This window comes from Hyaena hyaena, unplaced genomic scaffold (assembly GCF_003009895.1).
Source record: "Hyaena hyaena isolate Hyena2069 unplaced genomic scaffold, ASM300989v1 scaffold_316, whole genome shotgun sequence".
Lineage (NCBI taxonomy): Eukaryota > Metazoa > Chordata > Mammalia > Carnivora > Hyaenidae > Hyaena > Hyaena hyaena.
In genome coordinates this window covers 1041375-1061291 of record NW_024080946.1, presented here as the reverse complement: position 1 = coordinate 1061291, position 19917 = coordinate 1041375, and the positions used below count along the sequence as shown (strand labels likewise).

General features: G+C 62.8%; 1 protein-coding gene across 1 annotated transcript in view; it reads right to left on the bottom strand.

Annotated features, from left to right (window-relative positions):
• Positions 1 to 19917, bottom strand: part of EEFSEC (eukaryotic elongation factor, selenocysteine-tRNA specific) — a 215008-nt gene that overhangs the window by 86335 nt on the left and 108756 nt on the right. Inside the window, exon 4 of the mRNA XM_039248618.1 lies at positions 18928 to 19092. Within this exon, the coding sequence (XP_039104549.1) occupies positions 18928 to 19092 (165 nt within the window). The remainder of the gene's footprint in view (positions 1 to 18927; positions 19093 to 19917) is intronic.

Genomic DNA, 19917 nt, shown 5'->3' with positions numbered 1-19917 from the left:
GGCAGAGGGGGGACCCTGTGATGGGTGGGGGAGGGGGCCCCCTGTGATGGGGGGCCCTGTGATGGGGGAGGGGGACCCTGTGTGGGGGGGCCCCTGTGATGGGGGAGGGGGGCCCCTGTGATGGGAGGGTGGGGGGCCCCTGTGATGGGTGGGGGTGGGGGGCCCCCGTGATGGGTGGGGGTGGGGGCCCCTGTGATGGGCAGGGGAGGGGGCCGGCGGGAGGAAAGGGAGGGAGGGGGCAGGAGGAGGAGGGGGAGCCGGGGAGCAGGACGGGGAGGGGACAGGCGGTACCCAAGCCCTTGCTCTCCCTCCCCCTCACGCCTCTCTGGCCAGTCCTCCTCCACAGGCTCGTCCCCTTCTGCCCAGTCATCACACGTCAGTTCCTCAAAACGCGAGGCCTTCTCCTCTTTCCAAGCTCTCCGGCTGCTATCACGCTGCCCGCGGCCTCAGGGACTAGCGCTGAGGGGGGACTCCCGCCATGGACGTTAACCGGGCACCACGTTCTCTGCGCCAATGTCCCCGGCACCACAGGCAGGTGCGCCTTCCTCCCGCCACACTGGTCTCCGGGTGCCGCCACCCGCCTGACCAGAGCCCTCAGCCCTCCCCTTGCCCTGTGCCCGGTGCGCAGCGAAGCCTCACCGTACGCCGGGCACACCTCAACCCCAGCCCGTTCTCTCCCCCAGTAGGACCCGCGGCCACACCAAGCTCGCGCCTGCCTCCGCACACCGGCTCTGGCCTCAGAGCCTCCACCCAGCCAGGCTGGTTACCACTGCCCCCCCCTTCCTTGCTGCTTAAGATCCTTCACTGCTGCCTCTTGATCTCCAGGCAAAGACAACGGGGAGAGGGTTTCCTCGTCGCCGGGCGCCCTGAAGAGCACTGGAAGCCCACGCGGACCCTGTGCTCACAGCCTGGCTAGCCTCCTGTGGGCCCTGTCGTAGGGAAGGTTCTGGAGCCCTGGTGGCCGGTGACCTGCTAGGAGCCCTCCCGCTGGACAGGCCACCACAGCCCCCAGGGCCCGCTTGCTCGGAGCTATTTAGAGGAGCAAACAGACCGTACATTTCAACAGCTCCAATCCTGTAATATCAACCGGTTCATCAAAATGAGCTGAGTCATCCAAAAAGGATGAAATTATATGCAGCGTTCTAGGAAGAACTGTGTAGTCCGAGGAAAGGGGGGAGCATAAAATACGTCTCAGAAAGATCCCCAAACTCAGATAAAACAATCATTCTTGTGCTTTACCGTCAGCCTCACAACCGTATGAAGAGATCATATTTATTGAAAAGGAGCGACGTCCAGGTTGGGGGCGGAGGGGGACGGACGACACGCAGCAGCGTATAAGCATGGCTCTACGGACATCACGCTGTGCCCACGTGCCCGTGGGTTCCTGGCGCTCGAGGAGGGTGCTGACAACGGGCATCAGCGCTTCCCTGCGGGGGGTGGGGCCGAGGGCCATTTTTACATCCTTCTCAGTAGCGCTGAACTTTTAATGACACGCATTTCTTTCATCTGAAGAAAATGTTACACTGTGAGTTTCCCGTTCTCGCTGGGAGCGAACGGTGCCCTCTCCAAATCCTCTGCGGCCACCTCTGTCGGCCTAAGCCTGGAAATGGAACCGGCGCTCCGGCCGGCCGGGCCTCTGGCGGTGGCGGCACCTGGCTGGCCATCGGCGCAGAGCCAGCCAACCTCGAGCTCCCGCAAGGGGAGTCGGCCTGAGGGCGAAGCCGTAGGGAGCACAGCTTCAGTTGAGAAACGGGAGGAGACTTCGGCCTTCAAGGAGGGCCTGCCTCGTCAGTGTGATGTGGACGAACAGACCTTCCTCTTGTACGCGTGCTTACTTACCGGGCTTGGTCTCTATCACCTGTAATAGCGCACACGAGCTAATATGCCCACCCGTCCGGGCATGGTGCCCCCTTCCAGGGACAGGCTGAGCCGGTCCGGGACCCCCAAGCTGCCAGCCCCTGGGCAGAAAAGACGGCAGCCTTAGCCGCCGTCTCTGTGTGTGCCTCCCACGTACAAGGGGGCCCAGGGAACAAGGCAGGGTCAGCTCCAGAAAGGCCTTCCAGTGTAGCCCTGTGCTCACACAGCCGGTCCCAGCGGAGAGAGAGAGAGATGTATTTTTGGAAGCAGTTCCCTGCAGGTGTCTGGCAGGGAGGCCCGACTGCATCCACAAGAGAAGGCCACGCGCTCGAACAGGAACCACAAGCACGGAGGTCCACGTCCCATCCCCTCGCCCTTGCTGGCTGCGGGCAGCCCTGCTGCTCGCTCCCCAGAGCCGCCCCTCACGCCGGCCGAGTCCTCGCGGGGGGCCCGTGGGGTGGCGTCAGCCGGCCCCGGGGTAGGAGCCCGGCCCCGGGCGGGCAGGCCCACAGACAGCCATGGCGGAGACGAGGTTCCGCTCAAGCCGGCCTCATCCCAAAGCTACAGCTAACCCACCAGGGCCACCTCTCCCAAGAGGTACAGAGCCCAGTTCCTCTGCACCTGAGATGCGGCCGTTGCCAGCACCTAGAAGATGAAAGTCTTCGAGCTCAAGGCCCCAGCGAGAGAGGCGACTTCCCCGCCCCTGCTCCCAGCCGTGCAGGCTCGCGGGCCCTGGGCTACTCTCCACAGACGCTGTGTGTGCACGTGTGCGCGTGTCCTGGCCAGCAGCTCAAGCGCGTGTCAACACGCGGGCCTGCTTTCAATTGTGCTGGAACAATTCTACCTGATAAACAAAAACAGATCCAAAATAACCTTTGGCAAGCGGCATATTTTTAAAAGAAAGAGAAGGTCCGAATGAACTGGCAAGAGTAATGCTTAAGCAAACAAACTCGGTCCAGCCAAGCATCCACGGTGCACATCAAAAAGGGCCTCAGAGGGCTCCCCGTGAACCGAGGCCGGCAGCTGGGAAGCGGGTTGGAGCTGATGCACTCACGGCCCGGAATGGGACAGGCCACCCGCTTCCCACCGCCGGCCCCTGGCATTTCATTCAGGTCAGGGGATCGGCCCGCGAGTCGGGGCCGGGGGGCCAGGGCTCTGCTCGCAGCAGGAAGGGGCAGAGCCCCCACCGGCCCCCCAAGCCGGGCGCCCTTGACCCCAACAGCCAGCTCACTCTGTGCCACGGGAGAGTCTCTGCTCGGCGAGACGGCCACGTTCCTGAGGCGTCTGCTGTCGAAATCCATTCAGACCCAAAGGGCCTCGGACTCCACACCGGCTGCCCCGCCGTCCGCCGAGCGCCCCGGAGCCGCAGTCACAACCCCGAGCCCCACAGCAGGGGCTAAGGCACCCCGGCTGGAGCCTGGCCCACAGGAAGACCCCAATCACCTGTCTGTCCCTGGCGGTGTCACAAGCTGGGCCTCCGAGGCCTCAAGGGGGGTGGGGGGGTTCCCCGCTGCTGGTCCCAGACTCGGGCCTCCAGGGCCTCAGCAAACCACCTCTCCTCTCCATCCCGGCGCTTCCACAGCGAGGACGCTCCCAGAGCTTCTGGCCGCGAGGTCCAAACCCCTGCGCTGCCTGGTTCCTGAGGTTCTGGAACCTCCAGAGGGGCCGTGCCCTTCACTGTGTCCCCGAACCCCCAAAGTGCGCAGCTCACAGCAGCCCTGCTCTCACAGGGGCCGGCCGCAGGGCCCACGCCACGCGCCACCAGACCCGTCCTCTCTCGAGGTCTAGTGGCTCAGCCCCCGCACAGGATGGCCCAGGAGGTCTGCGGAGCCCGAGGCCAAGCACTGGTGGCAGCGGCAGGGGCACTCCAGGGACCCCACGGGGGCTCAAAGCCACAGATGCTGCGAAGGCTCACGGAGGAGGCCCGCGCGCCAGATTTGGGCCGTGGAGCACGCGTCGACCTCTGTCGAAGACACGCGAGCCTGGAAAACGCTCGACGCCTCTGGACCTCAGCACAGGGGAGGCGAGAGACAAGCAGGGAAGGGCTCTCTGGATTTTTTCTTTCATAAAAGCCACCCACGAAACAGATGAATATGCGCTCGTTGTAAAAGATTTGAACACTAATTTCACAGACGAAGACATGAAAGCTCTCTTTCAGCCTAAATTCCACTTTCCCTCCCTCCCCCAAGTGTAACCACTATTCAGTTTGCTGTGTTCTCTTTCAGATCTTTTGATGCATCTGTATACAAACATATGTACATATGTGTCCGGGCTCCCTGCATGGAGGCGACCAAGAGACCAATCACATGTATTGCTCTGAGACAGGCTTTTCACGCAGCCTGAACGTGTCCCGTTTATTTAGAAAATGTTTATCGAGGACGAAGAAACAGACGGATGAGAATCTCTGCCCTCGTGGGTCCGACGGTTCTCGAAGCGGCAGCTTCTCCACCTACGCTGATGTCACCTTTCTCAACGGTCATGTGGCGCCGCACGGCTTGTATCAAGCAGCCCATCGCTGCAGCAGACACCACCCTGTGTGGCTCCTTACAGGCCCGGCGGCCGGTCCTCCCAGGAAGCAAGAAAGGAGGGCGCTTCGTAAACCCCACTCACAACCAGAGGGGCGCCTGGGTATCAGTTAAGCGTCCGGCTCTTGACTCTGGCTCATGTCATGATCTCACGGGTTGTGAGTTCAAGCCCTGTGTCTGGCCCTGCACTGTGTCAGCCTGGAGCCTGCTTGGAAGTCTCTCCCCGCCTCTCTCTGCCCCTACCCCACTCTCTCTCTTTCTCAAAATAAATAAACTTAAAAAAAATTAAAAAACACTCACAACCAGAGGTTCTGTTACAGTCACGGGGTCCCCCGGTCCCCCGGCCGGCCGTGCCCGCGGGATGCAGAGGGGGTGTCCGACCAGCTCTCCGCCCCAGGAATCCACTAATTCACATCGCAGCTCCTGCTAGCCATGCAACCCTGGGCAAGTGACACCTCCCTTCTGACCCTGTGGCCACCTCTTCCCTGAGAAAATGTCCCCCACAAGCTCACCCCACTCAGTGTCCCATAGAAGGAAGTGGCATGTCCAGGGCCAGCCCCCTCGGGGGTGCGGGCCAGTCAGAGCCCAGGCCAGGGCCAGGCGACACGTAGGATGTCTGGGGACACTTTCGGTCAGCCCGGCTGGGGAGGAGGCGCTACTGTCATCTCGTGGGCAGAGGCCTGGGATGCTGCTAAACGGCGTATAGCACACGGGACCGAGGGACGCGAGGCTTAGACGCAGATGTGCTGAGGTGGGGGCCGGCTGGTGGCCCAGCAGCCGAAGGGTTAAGCAGCCCACTGCCCAGGCCGCCTTCCCGCCCGCCGGCAAGGACTGCATTAAGCCCGGCCAGGAGATGGGCCGCTGCCTTCTGGTTCGCATTAGCGGTGCTCTGCTTGGCAACAGTCCCTCTGGCGGGCTGCCTCCCTCCCTGCCCCGACCACTCTCCGCCCCGACTCAAAAGAAAATACCAGGATCCACATATAAAACGCGCGCACTCCCTGCCTGTCTCTTACCCCGTCTTGAATAAAACAAGCTCTTAAACTCCTGACCTTCCGCCCAGTCACCCCGTTTGCTCTGCAGCGGCAGCATCTCGGAGGCGGGGGGCACGGGGCGGCCCTCCCCACCGCGGGCTGCTCCGCGCACCGGGCTGGCAGCGGGGCAGGCCCGGGCAGCTCCCCCAGAGGCTGGCACTCCCCCAAATGCCAAAGTCGAGGCGACTCAGACCCTCACCTTTCAGAGCTGGGAAGGCTCCCAAGCCGAGAACAAGAGGAGGGCTGGGAGCACCGAGACATCAGAAACAAAACCTTAGGAGAAACGGCGAAGGCCTGCTTTCTAACTTTTCTCATCTTTCCTCACCAGAGGCCCCAGCGGCAAAGGTCAGGGTCACTCAAATGCCTTCTCCCAAACTTCTCTGAGCTGCCGCGCCCCCATATCAGCTGGTCCCCTGGACCTCCGCCCCAGCGGGGGCCCCGAACACCTCTCCCTTATTAAAGCCCAGTCCGCATGCCCCTCGTTGCCTCCACCCTCACCCTCAGACCTCCCGGGGCCCCCCGCTCAGCAACGGCCCCAGACGTGCCTCCCGCCTCCGCCTTCCCCAGGTCTGCGCCACCACGTCCCAGGTACCCCTCGGGCCCGCTGTACTGCCACCGGTCGGCCCGAGCGCCCCCAGTGTGCCCGCACTCCCGCAGCAGCCTCGTCACTGGGCCCCCGAGAGGCCCCGCGGGGTCCACGGTCCATACTGACCGTCTCTGCGACACGTGACAAACGCACACGCCCTTCGAAACCGTCTGTGTTACGAAGTTGGGTAACAGCTCTCACAGGCGGCAATCTCTCGGCCCTGTGTGGTCGGCTCCCGCCTGCCAGGGGCCTTACTGCAGGGCTCTGTGTGCCGCGCCGCAGCCAGAAGGCCCGGCCCGTGGGTCTTCTGGGCCGCCCCCTCCTCCCGGAACGCTCTGCGCGCCGCCCGCCTCAGCCCTTCTCCTGGGGCAGTCCTCCCCTTGTCCAGACCCTCCAAGGCTGCCCTGACCTCGGCCCCGGTCGGTGCCCTCGCTCTGTGCTCTCAGAGAGCTCTACTGCGTCCCGAGGAGGCCCTGCCTTGGGCCGAAAGTACGCACACGCGCGTGTGTGGAGGGAAGGGCACGCCGGCAGTGCGGCCGGGACCGGCAGTCACGCAGGCCGGGGACTCATCCCCGCGGACGCCTCCGCCGAGGCTCGTCACCAACCAGCCGAGGACGTGGCTGCGGTCTGAGGGGGACGGGAGCCGTGGCTGGGCCACAGCGGCTCCGGCCCACAAAGGCTGGCTCAGACCCGCTGAGCTACCCTTGCCCAGAACCATCTCATTTAAATGCTTCTGAAAAGACAAAACGGGAAAAAAAAACCACTTTGAATGGTTGGAATTTATTTTTAAACGAGAACATGTTATAATCAGGCATTTCAGCAAAACTTCAAACAAAAGCAGGCAAGTGCCTTTATTTTAATGAGACATCTCACTTGCCCTTTCCCCGTGATTGTTACAAGTTGAAGCCTGTGAACAATTAAAGCAAAGTTTATGGTATTTTTATTATTGTTTTATTTCTCAAAAGAAGGAATTATAAATATTCAGTTTAAGTGGTGCACTGGCTTCATGCACACTCAGGAAACATTCAACTCCCCTTTAACAAGAGAAAGAAACACAAAGGTCCCAGCAGAGCCCCAGGAGGCGGCCAGGGCCGTCGGGGGCTCGCCACCCGCTGAAGGTTGGCCCACCTCTCCCTGAGGTGCCAGGTCGGAGGGGCGGGTGGGGGGCTGGGAGGGGCGCCATGGCCGGCCTGGCACTACGTCCTTCAGCCGAGGGAAAGGAATGAAATCCAGACCCTGGCCGTGGCCTGCGAGGCCCTCCCTCTCTCCCCCCTCCCCTCCCCCCCTCCTCTCCGTCACAGGGGCTGCATGAGGTGCTCTGTGCTCCTCCCCCAGACCCCTGACAGTCCGGGTCCTTTGTGTCCAGAGCTTTCCTGACCCAAAGCAGCCCCCACCCCTGTCGTTCTCGATCACTTGACCGTAAGGTGCATCGGGCCACCTATCTGTCCGCACCCCTACTGCTGGAAGGTAACTTGTGGGACAACAGACTCATGGCCTGCCTTGCTCACCTTCTACGCCTGGGACCTGGCGACGGTGGGTGCTGAGTGGACACCCTGGCCCCACCACGTGAGGTCTCTGTGCCCTCCTACTTCTCCCAGAGACCCTGCAAAGCAGGCACTAGAGACCACACCCCCTCGCGGCACAGGTGAGGAAGCCGAGGCAGAGGGAGGTGGGGCGGCGCCATAGGGCACATGGCAAATCAGGGGCGTGAGCTAGGTCTGCCCAGCTCCGGACCCCTAATTCCTGGACGTTAATTCCCTGGTTCCTGTGGCCTGGGGTTTCGAGGACTAGTGCAGAGCCAAGAACTTCCAACAAGGATCCCCCGTGGGTCTGAACGGCACCCCCCCAGCTGAGTATGAGAAATGGGGGACTAGATGCTGCGAGGCCCTGAAGTCCTGTCGAGGAGAGGAGCCCAGGAGCAGAAGCTCCCGAGGGATTCGTTCCAAACAGGGCACACAGGGCCCGGAGCAAGCCCGGGGGCCGGGAGGGCGAGGAGAGCACGAAGGCGCCCAGAGCCCAGGGCCCGGAGCAGAGGAGCAGGGCGCCGGGACCCCCCCGAAGGCTCGCCTCGTGAGCAGCCTAACTCCCGGGGCAGCAGTGCCTCCCCAGCAGGGCGAGGCGCACTCTTGGGCCGCTGGGACACGGCCAGAGGACACCACTCGCGGGGGCCTCCTCGGGCCGGAGCGCCCTCCCTGCGTCCACGGCCCGGGCCTCCAGGTGATCCTGGGGAGACCACGCAGCACGTGCCGCTCGCTGCTCTTCCCAGGCTCGGCCACGGTGAACAGCACTTGCCCGGGCGCTCTCTCGCCTCTGGGTCTCACCATGGGCTACCCTCCGGCTCGCGGTGGCCGGGCCAGGCCCTCTGCCGTCCCTTGAGGTTCAGCTTCAGGACACCCCATCTGAGGAGCAGGGCTGAAAGGCAGGGGCCTCAGGCAGAGACGGAATGTTCTTCCGGGGGTCGGGCGGCACCCACGCTTGCACGGGGTCAACGGCTGCTGACGGAGCGCTTTCTGTGGAAGGCCTTCTAGCGGGCGCTCCAATCCTGGCGGGGCTCCCACTTCCTGTCGGAGGAAGCCCCCTCCGGGCCCCCAGCCTTCTAGGTCCTGCCTTCTCGGCCTCGCTGCCAGCTCACATCTTCCACCCCCTCGATGGGGTGCAGGCCTGCACGGCACGCCGGCCGGAGCCCGCGGCCACGCTGGGGAGGCAGCAGCCCCAGCCGCCTGCCGCCCGCACCCTCCGCCCCGGGTGCTCCCCCCGCGACCCCACCTGGCTGCGCTGGGCTCAGCGGCACCGGGAGGAAGGGCTGCCGTACTAGAGTGATTCTCACTTCTCAGTGAAGGTGTCCCGGCAGGAAAGAGGGGAGGGACCCGCCCACGGCCACACGGCTGCCACCCACCCCCAGCACCCGGACCCTGGTCTCCTGCCTGGTGCGGTGCCTAGGCCACAGCCCAGCACTCATTAGCGTTCCTTCTAACTGAATCACGGTCTCTTCCAGGACACAGCGACCCGATCTAACTTTACTCAGAAGCTTCTGCACGTTCGAGGGGACTTCACACGACGACTTGCAGGCGACGGCAGTGGCTATGGCTGCTCCCGGGGTCTGGGGCCCACGCTTTCCACAGGAGAGGTCTGGAAGCCGCCACGCTCCCGCCTGCCCCGCGTTCGCCCCTGCTGTGTCTGCTCTCCATGACGAACAGCACGTGCCCCTGGGGCCCCACGAGAAGGGCGCTGGCCAAGGCCTGAGGGACACCAGGTTCCCGTGGTGGTAACGGCGGTGGCGGCCACGCAGCGCGTCCCAGACCCTGAGCACGACGGGAAGGTGCCGCACGGCCCGTCTAGGCCTCACGGCAGCTCTCTGACGCGGTAACGTGACCCCCACCTTACCGAGGGGGGAGCCGAAGCACAGACAGCTGAGGCGGCTTCCTCGTGGTCACAGAGTGGCTGGGTGGCTGCTCCTCCCCCCCCCCCCCCCCCAGCTATCCCACCCCTCAGGCGTGAGGGGCAGGGGAGAGGCTGGGTCCCAAGATGTCCATCCGGCCTGGTGAGAGCGCCAGTAGCAGGAGGCTGCAGGGGGGCAGCGCCCGGTCCTGCCCTCAGGGGCAGCAGCAGGTCGGACTGGGACAGGGTTTTACGTGCGGCCGTAGGGCGAGGGGGGCCCAGGGCGAGGGGGGCCGCGGGGCCGGGAGGGCGCCTTGCAGAGGGGCGGGGCTGAGCTGCTGTGCGCTGGACGACACCACTGGGGCTGCAGCAGCCATTTCTCCCCCACTGCAACCGGGGCTGCGACAGCCAGGGTCACCCGTGCCCAGGGCTGTGGGGGCTGCCCAGGCCGCCCAGGACCGGATGCAGCCCGCTATGGCTGGTCCGGGCCCCTCCAGGCACCAGAAGCTGGCTGTGCCCTGTGCCCTCCGCCTGCCCGGCTGCCCCTCAGGAAGGGCCGGGGCCTCCAGCTCCGGGACGGAGGGTCCCGTGAAGGAGGATAAGGCAGAACGAAGCAGCACCTCTCAGTCACTTCCAGGATCTTGTCTGAGAGTCCCTGGACCATCTCCACGACGACTTCATCTGACAGGAGAGGGGCGGGGCCGGGGGGCTCAGGAGCCGCCTCACGCCTGCACAGGGCGCTGGCATGGGCACACATCTTAGACCCCGGCTGCCAGGCCTGGATTCTGGAGTTCTCCACCGGGTTAGCTTACAGGAGATTCCTGACTGCGTGGCTCTGTCCCATGCCTGTAAGACGGGGGCACCACCAGCTCCCACAGGGCCGCGGGCAGCGCAGAATGAACCCGAGCCTGGGACCCGGCACCACTCAGGTAGCCAACAGACTACCCTACGGCTGCCAGCTGCTCTGAGGCGCCTTCCCCATGCCAGCCTGATACCCCGCTATGGTTTAGAACTCATGCTTCTAGAAGCCATCTGAGGCTAAGCTAAGAGAGGACGGGCCTCGAGGAGGCCAGACACGGCAGCCTTCTCCATCCAGCCACCAGCATGTGAGTGACCAGAGGGCGGGCGGCGGGTGTCGGCGCCATCTCCATAGACGGGCACATCAGCGCGATGAATCCGGGCTCAGAAGCAGAGGAAGACTCACGCACAAGAACAAGAGAGACGGGGCTTCTGGGAGTGGAGGCCGCAGCCCTGTCCACGCACTCGGTTCCCTGGGGACCCAGGGGAGGAGGCGAGGCCCGGCCGGAGGCCGGAGGGAGCACACGAACGAGGCCTGCAGGGAGGCGGCGGCCTGCGGCCTGCTAGGCCTTCCCGATGCTGAGCACACGCCTCTGACAGCGGCACCCGCACAGAGAGAGCGTCCCGAGCCCCTGCCCATGCGGAGATCAATCTCTGTCCTCGCCTGTCACCTGGCCTTCCTCCTCGGGGCCCCGTGAGGGAGACAACAGGGTCTTACAACGTGGCTGCAGATGGGACTCCGAGCCCCGGGCCAGAAGGAAGGCGGGGCCCCAGCCAAGGCCTCACGGCCACGGTGCGTGGGTAGTGGGGGATGGGGTGCAGGCCCTGCCGGGCTCAGGCCACCCAGCCCCTGAGTCACTGCACCCGTGGGCCAGGGAAAAAGGCACGGTGCACGGGGGAAAAGATGAGATGCAAGGTGGCCCGGGGCAGTAAAGTCCGCGGTCGCCATGTGCAGGCCTATTACAAGCACAGTAGGTGGACGCCCTTGAATCTCCACGAGAGGCTCACGAGGAAGCAGGTGATGTGACTCCCCGAGCAAATGAGTGAGGGGGAGGGGATCGAGCTCGGCCCTTCCGTGTCCTGGGCCGGGCGGCCCAGGCGGCCACATGTAGGACCGAACACCACCTACACGGTGCCTCTCGGTTCTGCCTGCCCGATAGCTATCTTCTAGCGCCGGCACCCCGACTTCTCCGGGAGCCATTCTACCCAGTACCCCCAGCGCCCGCTGCAGGGGTGGCCATGAAATCCAGCCCACCCGCCAGACGTCTGCACTCGCCCCGGCCGCAGGGCTGGGCTCCAGGTCCAGCCAGCTGAGGCTAGCGTCCCATGTACGACATGCTCTGGGTGGAACGGCCTGGGAGAGCGAACCCCGAGGCCACAGGCCTCTACATCTGGGACTTACGGCGGAGGGACAGAAAAGCCGGGGTGCAGGGACAGGCCCGGGAGGGTGGCCCACCCAGATGAGGTCTGGAGGGAGTCGCCAGCCCCACCTGGCTGAGCCAGCCCGCCCCCTTCACATCAGGCCAGTCTGGGCTGGATTTCCGTCACCTGCCACCAGGGTCCTGACTAGCAGGCGGAGCAAGAGAGGTCTGGCGTGGCTTCTGGAGGAGAAACTGAGGCGGAGCGAGAAATGAGTCTCACACACACACACACATACACACACACACACACACACACAGAGGCAAATACCATGCTTTCATTCCTGTGAAATCCAAAAGATGAATGAACAGACAGACAGGCTCACAAATACGGAGAACAAGCTGGTGCTCTGGGGAGCGGGGAGGTGGTAAAAAGAGCAGACAGCAACCGAGGCGACAAAGTGGAGGCTGCAGCCCGCGGTCTGCCGCACAGAGCGCCTCGGATATCATCCTGGGGACGAGGCCACCGGCAGATGGGCGGAACCCCGCGCGGCTCCACGATGCCCTCGCCGTCCGTCCTCTGTCAGCGGGCAGAGGCTGGGCTGGGGGGCCGGCCCCTGGGCAGGGAGGGCTGCGGTCCCAGGGGGATCAGGGGAGGCTGGGGGGCAAGGGCCTCTCGGCAGAGACCCCGAGGCAGGACACCACGTGAAAGCCGATCTGACCACAGGCACCTCCCGATCCGCGCCTGCCTCTGCCCCTGCCCCCTGCCCCCCTTTTCCAAATCGTCCCCTTTCCTTCATCCCCTTCTCCTTCCCGTCCCCCGTGCCCCACCAGCGCCGCGCCCCTGGCCCAGGCGGCACCCAGGTACAGGGAACGGACTCCCAGGAGTTTCCACGCCAAAGCCAACAACCATGAAAACATCAAATTCCCAAAAGCCTTCCTGCCTTACAGATCTTCCGGAACACCGAACGATCAAGGACGAAGATCGGGTGTTGCACGTTTGACAAAAGACACAGGGGGTGCTCTGTCCCGAGCGCTGATGCGCACGGGAGGCTCGGGAAGCCAGCTCTGTGGCCCCGGGCCCCTGGGTCACACCATGCCCGGAACTGAGCTGGCACCGGGACACAGAATATCCCCGGCACTACGCGGCGGTGACGCACCAAGACGCGAGCCGCACAAAGACGACGGCCGGCACAGGAAGCAGCCAGCTGCTGACCCGGGGCTTCTCCATCTGGACCCTCAAGGTTGGGCAGCGGCCCCTGCAAGCCCAGCCCCCCCCAGTCGTGCGAGATCTATTTTGAATCAAAATCCTACAAAACAAATAACTTATTTGCATTATTGCTGTTCCCTACTGTTTGTTTCCCGCCCCCCCCCCCCGACCCAGAGCACCCACAGGAGGGAGCAGCTCACAGTCCAGAGGAAGGCGCAAAGGGGTTCCCAAGGAAAGAGGTCACGTGCTCCGGGGTAGGGGACAGCCCGTCGAGGCTTCTGGGCGAGAAGCGGGGACGGGGGAGGAGGGTTGTTAGGAGTGGGGGAAGGGCAGGTCAGGCAGAGGATGCGGCTGTGGGCTTGCGGGGGTGGGGCCGGGGGAGAAAACGCATCTTTCCAGATGCCGCAGCTTTCTCTCACCTTGCGATCAACACCCAACAAACGTATTTGGTACATTTGGGGTTTTTTTCCCCCCTTTCTATGGGTTTTTATGAAGGACAGAATAAGTCTGAATACGTACCCGATTTGGAGAAATAGGCTATCATTCTGAACTTCTCTCTAACAGTTTTACCAACTAGATGGGCATCTATATATACCTGACGATGTCTGCCACCATTATCAGAACACTGACAGTTCGCAGCAGACAGCACGGGCCGCGAGGCAGATTTCCACCGTGACAACTCGCTCAGCAGCCCTGGAGAGAAGGGCTTCCTTCCTCACCACGTGGGAAGCGCCGTGCATTCACTGCCCTGTACCCGACAAGAGAGATTCCCCAGGGAAGGGACACCGAATGGCAACAAGAGGGAAGGCAGAAGAGTTGTCAGCTAACCCCGTGCGCGTCCTCGCTGCTGGGAGCCTTCCGCCCGCCCTGCCTGGTGGGCACGGCGCCACAGGGCCCCTCTTCCAGAGGCCCCAGGCTGAGGCCAGACGTCAGTTCGTGAAGACTCAGTGAGACGGAGAGAGGCCAAGAGCTCGCTCGCTCTTCCTCCACGGTGTGTGGCTCGGACAGTGTCTGACATCGTCACAACTCCGAGAACGGATACCTACTGGAAACGTCATTGGCCTAAGACCCCAGGGTCAGACGTGAGCAGAGGCTGTTTCCGGCTGTGCACCGAGAGAACCAGAAGCCTGAGGAGCAGGCTGGCGGGTCCCGGGGCGCCATCCCGGGCTCTGCGTGGGATTTCTCCCTGCCTCTCGTTCCCCCAGCTTGTCCTCGGCTGGCTACTGGGCCCCAGCTGGGAACGGACGCAGGCGGCAGAGCCAGGGCCCAGGGTCTGACCGGCTCCGGCGGGCCAGCCCTGGCCGGGACGGGAATGTGACTGTTTATTTGGAATGGCTGCGCCCTGCCTCTGAGGGAGTTCAAGCGGTCAGATGTGTCCAAGCTGATTAGTGAAATCTGACAAGGATGTCACCAGGTTTGGGAGGAGGAAGGCCCCCGCCCGGCAGTGTCCCCAGTGCCCGATAGGCACCGGCCACCAATTATGGTTCGCAGAAAGTGGGGGTGAGAGGAGGTCAGGAGCCTCTGGAACATGTTTTTATAGGCTCCGTGGCCCCAGAGAGGCCTCGGTGGGGCACTCGGCTCACTGCAGAGCTGCTGTGGAGGCTGGGGGGCGCTGCCCCAAGGAGGAAATGCCCCCCGTACCCGGCGGCTCCTCGGTGGCTCCAGGCGCAGAGGGTGCAGCGGGCAGAGCCAGACCCATGACTCCAAACGCCGGCTCTGCTGTCCGGCTGAAAAACCGAGCCCCGGGCCCAGGGCCCCGTCTTTGGGTGGGACCTACTGGAAAGGGAAGGAGCAGAGCTGCCACCGGGACGCCCCGCCTGGCTCTGCCGCTCTGTAGAGCCCGGTGCCCCCAGCACACACCCACGCATGTCACCCGCACGGCACGCCCTGCCCCTCCCCGTGACGAAGTCCAAGCTCAGTGGGGTAAGAGGCCTGCCCGCCACTGCAAAGGGCTCAGGCTGGTTCTCACTTCAGTCCTTTCCATCTGAAACCCCTACGCCTCTCCTTGCGCTTCCCAACCTTTTACCAAACTTGCTGCCCAAGGTCCAAAATCAGTGTGTCGGGGGGTGCGCTCCCCTTGGAGTCTCTCAGAGACAAGTCCTTCCCCGCCTCTCTCTCCGGGTCTGGTGGCTTCAGGCACCCACTGGCGTTGCGCGGCCTGGGGACACATCGCGCCAGTCTCGGCCTCGGGCCCCGCCCTTCCTGTCAGTCTGGGTCCCTGGGCACCCACCATGGGGTAAAGCGCCCGCCCTAACGGGGAAGGGCTCCTCTTGAGATCCTTACTTTAAGTACATCTGTAAGACTGGGTCCAGATCAGGGCACTTCTGAGCTTCTACGTGGATATGGCTTTTGCGGTTCACAGCTCTACCCCCTACACCCCACCCCGCCCTCATCCCGAGAGCTCGCCCACATCCATCCTGTGTGTGACACACGTTCCCCGCACCCCTGCATCCCCGAAGTCCCACCTCGCCGGCGCACACTCTAAGTCCCAAGTGTCTGGTAAGCATCATCAGCTCAAAACTAGCATTTCTCCCGCCTAATCAGGCCTGGGTGATACTGACAAGACCCATCCCGGGGCCAAACGCCTCCCCGTCTGCAGATGCGTGAAACGAAAAGACAAGTTTTCTGCTTGTAAGACAGAGGCACGGGAGACAATGAAGGGAACACAGAGGTCACGGGACCCAAGCAAACCTGAAGCCCAACGGAGCCAATTCCCTTAGCTTTCCTGGCCTGCGAGTGACCCTCTGTGGCTTCGTCCCCCGCCCTCTGGGCCCACAGCGGCTCCATGGGCCCCTCTGCCTTCAGGCTTCCTCTCTGGCCTCTGCCTCCGTGTCCACAGCTCTGCCCCCGGGGCCGTTCTCCCCGCTGCTTGAAGGATCACACAAGTTAGTGCAGGAATTCTATCAGCCCGTTTCCTACAGTTAGGGTACCAGAAGGCCAAGTGCTCTCTCTGTTTTAAACGTCTCACCGGGTCTGTCCCTTTCCGTCCAGCCGTCAGTGTGTGTGCTGACACAACACTGTCGAGAACCTTGAGCATGCCACGGGACCCCCGCCACTACACAAGGGACCTCCACGGCCCCTGGAGAAGAAGCCTGCTCTAGTCCTGGCTTCTGCCGGACGCACAAGTCACACACCCACTCTCCGCAGCAAAGGCTGTCTGGCCTCACCGCTGCCTTTCCCCAGAGCACGCTCTCTCAAAGTCAAGTTCCCACTTTCAGCGTCCTTTGGGACCTGGAGGGCGGAGAGTCTCCCAGCTCATCAAGGCGGGCTTCTTGTGGCTAACGGTGCCATCTCGAGGTCACTCCTTTCCTCTCACGTTTTACTGGAGGCGGTGAAGGAGAAACCACGCTTCAGCTGGAAAATTCCGCAGCCAAACATCCGAAGTTCACTACTTACAAACGATGCTTTCCCTGACCGGCAAATTAGAGAAGAACACGGCGACGGAGGGGTGAAGAGCAGGCTGGGGTAGACGGGGGGACACACGCAAGAGGAGAATCACACTTGTACTTGCCTAACCCTTTGCACATGCCTGAGCACCGCAGCTCAGTCACTGGGAGCTCGAGACACAAGCTCCGTCTTTATAAGGATGAGAAAAGTAGTCAAAGGCCTCAGAACATGTCCCCGCTCAAACGTCCCTGTCGGCCCACGTGGCTGACTATTTGTGCCTCGGCCCTCACTAGGTTCACACTTCGGGTCGAGTGCGGCAGCCGTTGCCCCCGACGTCAAGCACCTGCCCTCCCTTGGGTACCGCACCTCAAAGTCTACGTCCCACGGCGACTTCTGTGGACGCCTCCTTCCTGCCCCCGCGCTGCTCTGCTCCCCCAGGCTGCGACAGGTCTTCTCCCAAGGCAGAGGGGATGCTGGGTCGGGGTGGCCCTGGGGTCTGCCACAGGGAGCACCCAGAAGGCAAAGAAATTTGGCACTTGATTCACTCTCTGTTCCGGCTAAGAATTAAAGTGCAGCGCCATAATAATCTTAACTGTGTTCAATGGAAGTGTGGTTTGTTTTCACAATGTTGTGCTTTATTTTTCTAAGATTTACACTTTTAGTCCCTGGCGCAACACGGACTGGATTTGAGTGGGATTTATCCAGGACTAGTGGTAGTCAGAGGGGGGCCTACAGCAGCCGTGGAGGACAGGATTAGGACTTGAGGACTCGGGTCCTGTGTCCGCGGAGGCGCTGGGACTCGGAAGGGCAGGGCCTTGTCCTTCAACTCCCGCTGCCGCCCCAGGGAGCCCGGGACCCGGCCGGTCTCAGGCCTATACAGGAAGCTTGACTGTTCTTGGTCCTCCCCGGTCAGGAGGCTCATCCCTCATAACCTCAGCCCCGCAGGAGGAAGCAATGGCCACAGCACCATAAAACGAGCGAAGGGGGGTGATTTAAACCAGAGATTTCCTCTACCTGGGGAAGCCCCGGCCATTCCTCTCGTTCCTAAAATGCGCCTCTCCTACATCGTCCCAGGCTGTCCTAGACCAGAAAAGGCCAACACAAGGGATAGGTGCCTCTCGCCCTTCCCTTGCTCGGGGCAGACACTATAATCCTGGCTCTGCCCCCAACAGGTCTATTTTCTATGTCAACGAGGCTGAGCCGCTGTACTGAGATATTTGGTCAAGCACTATTCTGGATATTTCTGTGAGGGTTTTTAAATTTTTTTGAATGTTTATTTACTTCTGAGAGAGAAAGACAGAGTGTGAGCAAGAGAGGGGAAGAGAGAGGGAGACACAGAATCTGAAGCAAGTGCCAGGCTCCGAGCTGTCAGCACAGAGCCCGATGTGGGGCCTGGACCCACGAGCTGTGAGATCATGGCCTGAGCTGAAGTTGGACACTTAACCGACTGAGCCACCCAGGCGCCCTAACGTGAGGGTTTTTGAGCAATGAGATTAACACTAAGACTGAGTAAAAAAGAAACCAATTAATTAAAAAAAAAAAAAAGACTTTGAGTAAAGCAGATTACCCTCCATAACGTGGGTAAACCCCGTCCAATCAGCTAAAGGCCTGAACAGAAAGACTGACCTCCTGGGAAGAGGAAAAGTTCTGCTGGTGGGCGGGCTCCAGGCGTGCGCCGCAGCTCTTCCCTGCGGCCCCATCGCGGCGGGCCTTTCCCGCAGACGCTGCACCTGCGGGGCCTCGTGACCACGCGGGCCAGCTCCTTCAAACGCACCCCCCTTCTCTCTGTCCATGCGGGTACACACATCTTCCTGGTTCTGACTTCCTGGAGGACCCTGACGAATACACCCAGGGGCCTGGACAACCTCACGCCCTGTCTCTACCCAGCCGTCCAGGAAGAACTCCCAATTAGCAGGCGAAGCGAACTCGCTGACTAGCGCCGTGTGCATCCAGAAGCTGGTACTGCCCCCGGCTTAGTGCGCGGGGCCAAGTGTGCGGCGCCGTGTCCCCTCACCCCAGGCTCCTCTGAGATCGACACAAGCACCCGGGGCCCCAGGGTTCCTCAGAGCCTCTTCCTAGTCCTAACAAGGCCTCGTCCCCCTGACGAGAGGGGTGGTTGAGGAGGCTCCAAGGTTTTCTTTGCCAGTAAACCAAACCCAGAAGAAAAGTCCGCGGGAGACGGGAACTATCAAGGTCGCTGGACACCTTTGAAACCAGAGCCAGGCTGGCATTACCGGGAGGTGGGGGCCACAGGGAGACACCCAGCCATCCATCCCTCTCCCAGGTCTTCGGAGGGACGACGTGGCACCTATAGGTGGTCACCAAGAGTGTAAGGCTCATCCGGACATCTTCCAGATTTTACGACCCTGAGCGACACAGGATTCTAACCGTGTTTAACTTGAAATTCTCGTGGCTAAGAAAAAGTACCCAGAAGTAAGTACATGCACTTCCCGCCCTGGTGTGCGGAGCCTGGAGAAGAGGAGGGCGCACCCCTGCACCTCAGCTGTAGGCATGAGGTCCCGAGCCCGCCACACCTTCCAGAGCTTCCGTGTCTTTCGCGCGGGGCGCCTGCCTGCTCAGAGGCTCATGACGGCTCGCACGGGCCTCCGGTGCAGCGGCGCCGCTGAGGGACTCAGGGCGCGTGCGGCTCTGGAACCCGGGCAGGGCGGCTGAGGAGACGGAGCGCGGCAGAGCCGGAAGGCCGGCCCCAGGAGGGGGCCCAGGGGAGGCAAGGGGACCGTCCCTCTCCGTAGCCGCCAGACAGACAGGCCAAAAGGAAGGACGCGGGAAGACTCACCTTGAGGGCAGGAATCTCCACGCTGTCGCCGAGGCTGATGGAGCCCGAGAGGATGGTCCCTGTCATCACAGTGCCTTGGCCCTTGATGGAGAAACAGTGGTCCACGGACATGAGGAAGGGTCCCGAGGGGTCCCTCGCCGGCACGGAAATCTGGGACGTCAGGAGCTAGAAGAGAGATGCCGGTGCCACACCCTGTCGGGGACGGGAGCGGAACGGGGCAGGGGCGGGGAGGGCAGGGTGAGCAGCCAGCCGGCCCGATCAGAGCGGACAGCGCCCCGCTGACGCTCCGAATGGCTGCCGGGCTCTCGGCTCCTCTCGGTTCACAGGAAAGGGGCCCTTCCTCTCATCGGGATGGCGAACGGCCTCCTGACAGGCCGGCCCCCAGGCCCCTCCGCGCAGCACACAGGGACCCGCTGCAGGACAGCCTCGGACACACCGCTCTCAGCCTCATGCTGTCCCGGCCTTCGGGGCCTGCAGAATCCGAGAAGTGTCGTCGCCCAGCCCCTGGGTACCGTGGGGCCTCCTTCCCCGCCGCCCGCCCGCGCCCGGCAGGCACCAGGCACCAGGCACCGGCCGCTGGCAGGCCCTGCAAGTCCACCCGCTACCTTCACCTCCCTTCTCCAGGGAGGCAGCGCCGCAGGGAAGGCTCCCCCCCGCCCCCCGCAGCGCTGCTGTGATCACTTGTTTATCTGTGTCCCTCTTAGGGCCCTGGGTCCCTCCAAGCATCTCTAGCTGCTGGCTCCGTGCCCAAGAGAGGGACAGTGACCAAAGGATGCGGGAGAGCAGGGCCCTTGCCACGTGTGGCGGGGGGGGCGGGGTGAAGGCCATTTCTCCAAGCCCCGGCAGAGACACAGGCCGGCGCTGCCCCCTCTGCCTGCGGTTCTGGGCGTTCTCCTCTGCTGACACTTTCCACGCGCTACGACCTCAGCCAGCCTGCCTTCCTCCTGCTATCTACGTGCTCGGAAATGTCAGGGCTAATTCCTAATAAAG